Below are 11,413 nucleotides of genomic sequence, written 5' to 3'. Positions count from 1 at the left end.
TTAGTTTTTGGGGAGGACAATAAGAAAAAAGCTGCCAATCAGCTTCCCGGAATACCCCCAATCAGCTGTCCCCAGAGGTGAATTTCAGCAATAGGTTCCTTGGTTGTGAGTTCTGTGCCTTGCTTTTTGTTTGCTTTTTTTTTCTGCCTCTGAAACTCTGTTTCAGAAAAAACATTTTTCTGCCTCTGAAAGCCTCCGAAACAGAGCTTCAGAAAAAAAGCCTCTGAAGCTCTGTTTGGGAGCTTCTTTTCTGAAGCTCTATTTCGAAACTTGTTTTCTGAAGCTCTATTTGGGGGCTTCTTTTCTGAAGCGTTCCGTGTGCCTTTGGCTTTTAGTCATGCCGGCCACATGGCCACGGAGATATCTTCGGACAGCACTGGCTCTTTGGCTTTGAAACGAAGATGAGCACCAGGAACGACTAGCACATATGTGCGAGGGGAACCTTTACCTTTACCTTTTACCTTTCTCAAACTTCTTTCAGCCTCTGAAACCTCTGTTTGAGAAGCTGGGCGGGGCTACATTCGGAGTATAAGACGCATCCAGATTTTCACCCTCTGTTTTGGGGGGAAAAGGTGCATCCTATACAACAGGCACCATATAAATACCACACACAGAACAGCCCAAAGCACATACACTCTGCTAGAGAGAAGTTTCCTGAGGATGGACTCCAGCATGAGTTCGAAGGCTCAGAAGACTAAACCTCTGGTCTGGGTGACTGACCCAGATTGGATCCTGCAATATTATCCTTGGACACATATATTCGCCTTCGTCTGTGACTTTGAATTTTTTTTTTACAGGCACTTTATTCTTTTCTTTTACATTTCTTTTTATTCTTTTCCAATCTTGGGTCATGAAAAAGGCTTTCTTTTCCCTATCCCTCCCCACCCCGTTTAGCACAAACGTTAACCCTTACAAAAAGTGATATCTCTGTCATAAAATGCTTTACTTTTTTTTCCCCAGAAGGAAATAATACCATGAAGGTCATTTAAAAAAAACAAAAGAAGGAAATATAAAGGCGTACCTGCAATCTGCTCATAATCTTCATAGTGAACAATGCCTACGTGAGGCTTCAGGGTGGTGAATGGGTAAGGAGCCACAGCGGGTTTTGCTCTGGAGACTGCACGCAAGAGGGACGATTTCCCAGCATTGGGAAATCCAATCTGGAATTAACAGACCAATTTGAAAGGGAGATAGCTTTTGCCTTCAACATTACATTTACTGTAATGTTGTACAGTACATTACATTTATACCAGGTGTGAAATGCTCCCGGTTCGGACCGGATTGCCCGATCCGGTAGCGATGGCGGCGGGTGGTTCGGAGAACCAGTAGCAAAAATCCCTGCCCCCCACACCAGCCCATGCCCAACTGAGCCACGCGATCATCAGAGGTTTCTTTTTTTACTTTTAAAAGCATTTTTTCTTCAACCAAAAAAATGCTTTTAAAAGTAAAAAAAAATGCCTCTGATGCTCAGATGGGATCGTCAGAGCCTTTTAAAAGCATTTCTTCTACAACCTCTTCAGCCAAAGAGGTTGTAGAAAAAATACTTTTAAAAGTAATAAAAAAAAGTTGGCCACGCCCACCCAGTCACATTACCCCCACCCACCAAGCCACGCACACAGAACTGGTAGTAACAAATTTTACATTTCACCACTAATTTATACAGTACATTATAATGTAAACATTAAATTTACTGTACATTCTACTGGCAAGGTAGAACACGAATTTAGCAACTTCCATATTTTTTTCTTGTATTAACTAGATTTGATTCAATGATTTAGTTAACCTAGATCAGGGGTATCAAACTCGACCCCATGGGCCAGATGCGTCATGCGCTGGCCACGGCCACCCCTGGTTTAGCAAAGGGGAAAAGTCGTGATATGTCATGTGATGACACAAGTTTGATCCCTCTGACCTAGGTGGACTAGATTAAATTCAGCCAAATAACATTTAAATAAATAAAAATTTAGACATTTCATCCCTTCAGCCATTTGTTTTACAGGCTCAAAAACATAATACAGGTAGTCCTTGACTTACAACCATTCATTTAGTAAGCATTCAAAACGACAACAGCACTGGAAAAAGTGACGTGACCATTTTTTCCACATCCCCAAGATGACGTAATCAAAATTTGGGTGCTTGGCAACTGGCATGTACTGATGAAGGTTGCAGTGTCCTGGGACCATGTGGTATTGTTTGCAACTTTCCCAGTCAGCTTCCTCAAAGTCAAACAGGGAAGGCCAGATTCACTTAACAACCACACAATTTACTTAACAACTGTTGTGATTCACTTAACGATTGTGGCAAAAATGTCATAAAACGGAGCTCAACGCACTTAATCTGCCTTGCTTAGCAACATAAATTTTAGTCTCTGTTGTGGTCATAAGTCGAGGACTACCTGTAATGGCAAAAGAAGGCAACACCACCTACCTTCCCATTCCCAAGTTACCCGGTTGTTGTTAGTCTGATTGTCAATTATCTCCAAGAATTTCAAAGCAATATTCAACAAGCAGATGTTATGAATTATGTTTCATCAGGTTCTTGTCAACTGACCACCTAAATTTTCCCCATCTTTCCCTAACTTGGTTTTTCAATTTGGGGAAGGAGGCACCTAATGATTCCAAGGAGTCAGTGGTGGGACTTGAATAACTTAACAACTGGTTCTCTGGCTAAGTAGGTGTGGTCATGTGACTGGGTGGGTGACATCACGCATAACACCCAGCCCCGCCTCCCGGCCACTTGCCTCAAAAGCAGAGGTAGGATTCATCTGGTTGGGGCTAATCCCACCACTGGCTGGGCCCGCCCTCTCCCATTTTTAGGCCATTTTTGGCCCGAAAAACAGCCCAGAAAACAGACCGAATAACGAGCAGGAGCGGGGCCAGCCAGTGATGGGATTTGCTGGTTTGCCAAACTGCACAGAATCTTAACTACCGGTTCGCCCGAACCAGTGCGAACCGGCAGCAGCCCACCTCTGCAAGGAGTACATTTTTTAAACCTGCACACATATCTCCCATGTTCCAACATTCCTGATTTAACATAAAGCTTTGTTTCTTCAGAGTTAACTATCATACTGAAAAACAAACACACACACACACACTTACCATCCCTGCATGGCCCACAATTTTGAGCTCCAAGTGAAGGGACCTTTCCTCACCCAGTTCTCCTGGAGTCGCAGTTGTTGGTGCTCGGTTGTCATTAGCCAAAAAGAAACGGTTGCCTTTGCCCCCAGCTCCACCATAGACTGCAACGTATTCTTCCCCGGGATGGTTGAGATCAGCTACAATCTTAGTGCCTTCCTTGATCATGGTACCAATAGGTACCTACAAAACAAAGATAAATTTAAGTAAAATAGAGCTAAGAATTGACTATCCTTGGCTGTTTGCTCCTATTTGTGAGCAAACAGCTGCTTAGCAGTATTCCAAAGGTTGGATATTAGCCATTCAGCTTTTACAAACTCAAAATTTTGACCATCTAACAGGTATCAACAACTTACCTTAATATAAAGGGGCCTGCCAGCTGCTCCGAAACAGTTTTTGCTTCCTCCCTTTTCCCCATTGAAGCCTTTATAAAATGGGTGGATATAGGCCAAAGATTTGATGTGTCGATCCACTGTAAAAAATAAAACATTTCAATTCAACAGGCTAACGATGAATTCTCTTTTTTAAAGAAAAAAAAACTGTGTTGATTAATTATGAATCAACAATGTTTCCTGGATAGGAGCACATCACAAATGCAAAATCTTATATTTTTATTTTATACCAAATGCTGATTATACCATCTGTTCCTTACATTCTGATATACCTGCTGTTCTTTTCCCTAAATGACAAAAATGCTTATATAAACTTTTGCAAAGATGACTTTATGATCACCAACTTCAAAATATTAAATAAATTGCTGTACTTAGGCAGACAAACTGCAATTCATATTTTTATTGTATTCACTAGCAATTCTCCTTAATTTCAACAACAGTATAATTCATGATCCCATTGTTTTAGCCAGTGGTAGTCAACCTGGTCCCTATCACACATTAGTGGGCATTCCAGCTTTCATGGTGGGCGGTAGGGGTTTTGTCAGATACTGAAGCACTTTTCTTTTTTTTAATTTAATTGACTTTAAAAAAAAATTTCATAGCATTATTTAAAAACATTTTCATTAGGTTTTCATAAAATTCCCTGTGACAATTTAAATTTCTGAAAATATACTATCTGTATCACCCGCGCATAAGTTTAGTTCATGTTACGTAAGTGAAATTAAATGGCGCTATAGTGTGACCGCAAAAAAAGGAGCCTCGTCCCAGAATAGCTTGCGCATCTCCCCCACCACCACCCTGCTGTAACAGACAAGCAGAGCTGGTAGCCGGTGCCCCCCCAAAACCCAATCCACGATGCGCGAGAGGCATGTGCAGACGATACACGGCGCATTACTGTGGAACCGGTGAGTGGTTAGAAAATTTTACTACTATCAGAGATACAAAAGAAGGTGGTAGGTATAAAAAGGTTGACTACCCCTGGTTTTAGCAGTTAAATTCTCAACATTCATTCTTATGTGGGAATTAAACCAAAGTACATATGTTAAGACATACTTCGATGTGTTCTTTTATTCTACCTCATTTATTTATGTATTTATTAATATGCAGTGGGCTTGTAGGCCATTTTAATCAGAACATACTGTAAGCAGTTCTATTATTGTTTGTATGTACGTATGTATGTATGGATGGATGGTGTGTGTATGTATATAAATATATATTTGCTGATAAAGAAATAAAGGGAGACTTTATGTGCCCTCCCACATTGGGGCAGACCAGGTGCTTCGACAGAAAAACACACACACACACACACACACACACATAAAGCTCTGTACAAGAGATAATAACCTTCTTACCTTTAAATATAACATGTCCCCCATCTCCCCCATCTCCCCCATTGGGACCTCCAAATTCTTTTCTAGGTTCACTGAGAAAACAAGCAATGCCATCTCCTCCTTTCCCTCCTATCACACGAACCTTTCGGTGATCGATGAAATATCGACTCTGGAATGGGGGGGAGACATTATTCAGAGATGCTAATCATTTGTGAAGTTTAAAAGTTTCAAAAACCTTCAGTTGTAAACATACTCATTTATGTTCAGTTCTCAAGGAAACATGTAGGGCTCGTATTGATCTGATGAATACTGCGATTGGTAAAAATATTTAAAGTTGGGGGAGAAACCTACTCTGGTGGGTGGCCTGCAATCCAGAAATAGTTTGGTCTTTTTCCTAAATTCTACCAATTATTCATTTAAGAATACAAGCTGCTACCACCTTCACATTTTTCTGAATTCATGAGTACAGATTGCTTTTTTTCCAACACCACGTCCCTAGCAACATCCCTCACAAAGGGCATGCACAGCCCTACTTTTAAAGAACAGTAATTGGGCTGTATACAAATCCAAGCCCTGACATGTCTTTTAAAGGAACACAAATTTTCTAAAAGAAGACACAGTGATCTCAAACAAGGATTACTCATGTGCACACACACACACACACATTTTCCACCAAATGTTGAGAAGAAATTTAGTGAAGTTGACATTTTGGCATTAATTCCTGACATACCCAGATGAGAACTGCCTAAAACTAACCCTGACCATAGCATAATAAAAATGCCCAATATATTATCTTTCTTACAAAAGAAATATTTAGCAATCCCAAACAACTTCACTGGAAAAAAAATCAGTTTGTCCTGTTTCATTTTCAGCTCTTCTACCTTGCTACAATATAAGAATCCCTTCTGATATTCTTTATTCCTTTTCAAAAAAAAAGAGCTGAGTATTTGTTACATGACAATTAGCAAAAAAGAAAAAAAAACTACTGAAAAATATTTTAGGTTTTTAAAAGAATGTTGGTTTCTTTCATGAACAAAATACAGATAGCCAGCTATATGTTGAACTGTGTTCCTACCTTAAATACAGGTAGCCCTCAACTTACAACAGTTCATTTAATGACCGTTCAAAGTTACAACAGCCCTGAAAAAAGTTATGACCGTTTTCCCCCCTTATGACTGTTGCAGCATCCCCATGGTCCCATGATCAAAATTGGCAACTGACTCATATTTATGAGTGTCCCGGAATCACATGATCCTCTTTTGCGACCCTCTGAGTCAATGGGGAAGCCAGATTCACTTAACAACCGTGCCACTACCTAACAGCTGCAGTGATTCACTTAACAACCGTGGCAACAAAGGTCGTAAAATTGGGTAAAATTCACTTAAAAATGTCTTACTTAGCAACATAAATTTTGGGCTCAATTCTAATCTTAAATTGTGGACTACTTGTACATCCTTTCTCTAGTTTGCATAGCATCACCAAGTGGTGAAACTGAAAATTGCTGCAGTATTCAGTACCATATTATTGAGACTCACCACGACATGCCTTTTTTGTGTGCTTGCTGTTGCCAAAAGGATTTATAAAATCAATAATTTGAAATATCTCACATAAGCTAAAGTTCACAAAGAGACCTCTCTCCTGAGAAAGAGGGATTTATTCATTAACAATTAACATAACCTAGGGGCTCAGAAGAGATGTTCACTTTTATATCAAGAGCCTAGTAGCACGCTGCAGCTCACAAAAGCATGCTTTTTAATAAAATGTGTTAGTTGGAAAAAGGGCTGTTGCAGTTCTTCTGGTTTTTGGCTACTACAGACCAACAGTTCTATGATATTCCAAATGAAACAAACCAATGATACAATCTACCTACAAGATCAGCCCTAATAAAACCTAAAATGAAAGCTGATTTTTTTTTAATTTCACTTTTTCATATTTGAATTCAAAAGTTAGGATATTATAGAACACGATATCAAAAGGTGTTAAGTGAATGCCAGATGAATGGTGGATGAATTTAGGCTAGTCACCATTACCCTATTTGTTATCTCATAATATTGCCGCAAGATTAAAAGAGAGAACAATGTACCGTATATACTCGAGTATAAGCCGAGTTTTTCAGCACGTTTTTTGTGCTGAAAAACGTCCCCTCGGCTTATACTCGGGTCTATACGGCTTATACTCGAGTTTTTTTTTTTTCTTTTTTTCACATTTTACCAGACGGCGCGGGGAAGCCCTGCCGGTGCAGTGAGAGGGCGGGGCGGGGGAGCCGCCAGCCTTCTCAGCTGAGGGAGGGAGGGTTTCCCCAACCGGTAGGTGCCTCATTTCCCACCCTCGGCTTATACTCGAGTCCCCAGTTTACCCCAGTTTTTGGGGTAAAATTGGGGACCTCGGCTTATACTCGGATCGGCTTATATTCGAGTATATACGGTATATTGTGTTCCAAAGAAAAAAGAATAGGGTGCAAATTCAACAAATGATATAGATAACAATTTTCATTCATAGGAAAATCCCAAAATCAGTAGATTATGTATGTACAGAATTGAAGCCTTAAATCTATCTATACAATTCTACCACCTTAAACAGAGAGCATCTGCGTGCAAGGGATATTGAAAACATGTGTCAGGATTCTCATCTAAATGCTTAAATCTTAATTTAATTATTTTAATTTTTTCATATATTTGTGCTTTCTGGAAGAGAAATAAGAAACTTTAAAAGTAGTTAAGAAAAAATTACAGATTACATATTTGTAATTAATCCAAACATTTGTTTACTTTACCAACTTCTTCTCAGATAGATTTCCTTTACAGGTTTTCCACGATTTTGAACATGGTGTGTTTGTTGTGCTAAGGCTCCTGTGCCAGTTTTTAATCTGTTTTTGCAGTAAGAAACTATGTATTTGGGAATAAACTGGCCTCCACTGATTTTCCAAACAAGCTCTGACCATTATTTGTAGCATATTGCCTAGAAGGAAAAGAAAATAGTAAGGGGGCAGACAATAAGGTGGTAACTAAGATATGCCAAAGAGCATACATATTTTGCAGCACATCTGGAACAAAAATGAGCTACTCCTTCTTAGAAAGATCAGTTGCTTCCATTTTTGATTTTAGTGGTTGTAAAAAGCATTAGAAAAAACTTTCAGAACAGCTTTCTCAAAAATATTGTTTATTGTTGTGGAAAGGCCTAAATATTGTTATTGTTGTAAAACAGGCCGGTTATATGTAAAATACGTATTTAAAGAAAACCATTTCCTCCATTTCCAACAACTGCTTAGAATGAACTTTATGCAAGGCATCCTTAAGTCTTGCAGAAGTAGCAAAAGACTCACTTCAATATTGTTAACCTACATGGGGGGGGGGCAGCAGAATAGAATAGAATAGAATAGAATAGAATAAATTTTTTATTGGCCAAGTGTGATTGGACACACAAGGAATTTGTCTTGGTGCATATGCTCTCAGTGTACATAAAAGAAAAGATACGTTTGTCAAGAATCATAAGGTACAACACTTAATGACAGTCTTAGGGTACAAATAAGCAATCGGGAACAAAACATAAACTGCGACTGAAAAATGAAGATAAACAGACAGGTTTAAAGTTTTTGTTCAAAAGTAGCAGGATTACCCCTCACTTTGGGGTGTGGTTAAGCAAACTTGATTACAACAAAATACCTTATGCCACCAGACTTGAAATTCTGGGTTTAGAAAATTTAGAACTCCGCCGCCTTCGGCATGACCTGAGTTTAACTCAGAATCACAACAATACACGAGCACACAATAGATTTAAGCTTAATGTGAACCGCTCCAATCTTGATTGCAGAAAATATGACTTCAGTAACAGAATTGTTAATGCCTGGAATGGACTACCAGACTCCGTGGTCTCTTCCCAAAATCCCCAAAGTTTTAACCAAAAACTATCTACTATTGACCTCACCCCATTCCTAAGAGGTCTGTAAGGGGCGTACATAAGAGCACCAACGTGCCTACCATTCCTGTCCTAATGTTCCCTTTGATTGTATCCAATTTCATATAGTTATTACATACTTATGATTATATATGTTTATATATCGTATAGTTATTTCATGCTTATGCTTATATATACTATTGTGACAAATAAATAAATAATAAATAAATAAATAAAAAACCCTTTTCTTTTCTCTTATTCACGCATATACTATTTCTGGGTGGAAGGGCTCCGGGTTCCTCGGGCAGAGATTATTTCAGCCATGTTTACACCCCTGCAAGGTAGACCGGTGTTTCTCAACCTCAGCAACTTGGAAAAGGAGTCGACTTCCAACTCCTAAGAATTTTCAAGGCTGAGGTTCAGATAGCTGGATGTAGGCCGAGGTTACCTAGGAAGCCTCAAATCCCCTCAAAGAGGCAGACAAACACGTCCGACAGCTTCTCACCTCCACACGTGCTGCCTCGTCTTCCATCCCCCGAGAACCCCTTACTGACCCAAAATGAAAACTGGGAACCTGCCCTCCCCACCCCCCGCCTCTCCTTTGGCTTACTGGAGCTCCTCTGCTTTTACAGCGCCTCAGTTCCGTCCGGGCTCCCCCCTCCATAGAACAAGGGACGGGGCAGACACGAGACTGTGGAGGTAGGGAAACTTTCCCGCTTCATTCACTCGCAGCCGTTTTCTGAGGAGCCTTTTTGCCCCGCTTCATGAATCGGCGTCGCGCGCCGTGACGTCACAAGTTATGCGTCCAGAAAGGGGAGACCAAGAAAGAGAATCTGAGCGGCGGCCTTCAGAGGGCGGGAGGATGTTTCTGCGCAGGCGCAAATCCAAAGCGCAGGTTGAAGTAGGGAGAGGGGAAAGCTGTGGAGGAGGTATGACACGCGTGCGCAGGCGCGGTTTCAACGGTCCGCGAGAAGCTGCCTTTCCTCCTCTCTTCCCTCTCAACCCCCACCCCACCCGCTTCTCTGGGGAAATGGGATTGGAGGGAAAGAAGCGGGCGGAGAGTTGTGAGTGGATAAGAAAAGCACCCGGGGTGGGATTAGCAGAAGTGGGGTGGAGCTTTGTCAAGGCGGAGGCGGGGTACTTTGTTTCAGGAAAGGAAGCTGCTCAGAGATTGGCGGAACTTGGTAGCGAAGGAAACGTTAAGCGTTTACTAGGAATTCTTCCAGGGTTTCTCAGTCTTAGCAACTGTAAGATATGTGGACTTCAACTCCCAGAATTCCCTAGTTAATATTGAATTCTGGGAGTTGAAGTCCACATAGTTTAAAGATGCCAGGGTTGAGAAACACTGCATTATGTACATTTAATTATTTGGGGGGAGGACTAGCGTTTGTCACTCCAGCTACATGGCAGGCCACTATGATCCAGTTGTGAGAAAGCTAGCAACTACTTGGATGGGAGACCAATAGAAAATCCTAGTAGTCTCCCATCCAAATTGCAGCTGGAATATAAATAGCAGTTAGAAATCCTAGTGGTCTCCCATCCAAATCCTTCCAGGATTGGTCTCCCATCCTGGAAGAAAGTGGTGGCAAACCACTGACTTTCTCAGAATGGAATGCCTGTAGATCAGTGGTGAAATCCAATTTTTTTTTACTACTGGTTCTGTGGGCATGGCTTGGTGTGCGTGGCGTGGTGTAGCTTGGTGGGCGTGGCAGGGGAAGGATACTGGAAAATCTCCATTTCCACCCCACTCCAGGGGAAGGATATTGCAAAATCTCCATTCCCTCCCCACTCTGGGGTCAGCCAGAAGTAGTATTTGCTGGTTCTCCGAACTGCTCAAAATTTTCGCTACCGGTTCTCCAGAATCTGCCAGAACCTGCTGGATTTCACCCCTGCTGTAAATACTTTAGACCAACTCCCAGAAATCCCTGATTCACCCACAAACTAGACTGTTAGGTGAACTCCATCAATTCCCTTTATAGTTCAGGGGATGCATTTATACAACATGCTAACCTGTGGTTAAATGAGATGCACTGTATTGAATTCAACCCTAATTTGTTGTGGCCAATTATACTGAACTCGCTTTGTATAAAAGACACAGAGCAACGTGTAGCCAAAGTTAGTTGGCCAGTGATTCACACAACCTAGCGAATACCAATTTTGCTTATTTGGGATTAAGAAATTGTACATAGTGCTGTTTGATCAACGTCAAGTAAACTACAGACTGTAAGCCACCCTGAGTCTTCGGAGAAGGGCGGGATATAAATGTAAATAAATAAAAAAACTAGGGCTTAATTTGTTATCTGCTTGCAATTTGGGAAACCATTATAAAACGATGGTTTGGAATGTTACACAAATATGCCCGTTAATATTTTCCCACAAAGGAGATTGGTGAAGGCAAGAAAAGGCAGCTGAAAGCAGGATAGGATAGAGAGTTTGCAACCTGGCTGTGGCAGATCTGCAGATAAAGAGAATTGTAAATTCAGTGAACCACCAGAGAGAGAAATCCACACCCTTCTCCTTCACTCATCTGATGGCCCTATGCAAGGGCAGGCAACGACCATTTACCCAGAGGAAAAATGCACAATTATTATTTAATTTATATTTTGCCTTTATTATTTTTTATAAACAACTCAAGGTGGAGAACATATCTAATACTCCTCTT

The 11,413-nt window shown here is 40.8% G+C and overlaps 1 protein-coding gene across 4 annotated transcripts in view; it reads right to left on the bottom strand.

Moving 5' to 3' along the window:
- MTG2 (mitochondrial ribosome associated GTPase 2) overlaps nt 1-9,601 on the bottom strand; it is a 56,775-nt gene extending 47,174 nt beyond the window's left edge. The window contains exons 1-7 of one of the 4 annotated variants that reach the window (XM_058177748.1): nt 9,362-9,601; nt 7,631-7,815; nt 4,879-5,026; nt 3,787-3,813; nt 3,491-3,606; nt 3,099-3,317; nt 1,022-1,160 (exon numbers count right to left, since the gene is read on the bottom strand). In XM_058177748.1, the coding sequence (XP_058033731.1) occupies nt 1,022-1,160; nt 3,099-3,317; nt 3,491-3,606; nt 3,787-3,813; nt 4,879-5,026; nt 7,631-7,810 (829 nt within the window). In that variant the 5' untranslated portion in view covers nt 7,811-7,815; nt 9,362-9,601. Of the gene's footprint in view, nt 1-1,021; nt 1,161-3,098; nt 3,318-3,490; nt 3,607-3,786; nt 3,814-4,878; nt 5,027-7,625; nt 7,816-9,361 lie in introns of those variants that run through there. The other 3 variants (XM_058177746.1, XM_058177747.1, XM_058177749.1) reach the window with 3 other exon arrangements.
- Nucleotides 9,602-11,413: the final 1,812 nt, after the last annotated feature.

Source organism: Ahaetulla prasina, chromosome 3 (genome assembly GCF_028640845.1).
Source record: "Ahaetulla prasina isolate Xishuangbanna chromosome 3, ASM2864084v1, whole genome shotgun sequence".
NCBI lineage: Eukaryota > Metazoa > Chordata > Lepidosauria > Squamata > Colubridae > Ahaetulla > Ahaetulla prasina.
Note: the sequence above shows the minus strand (reverse complement) of the source record. Positions and strands in the feature narration are given on the sequence as shown.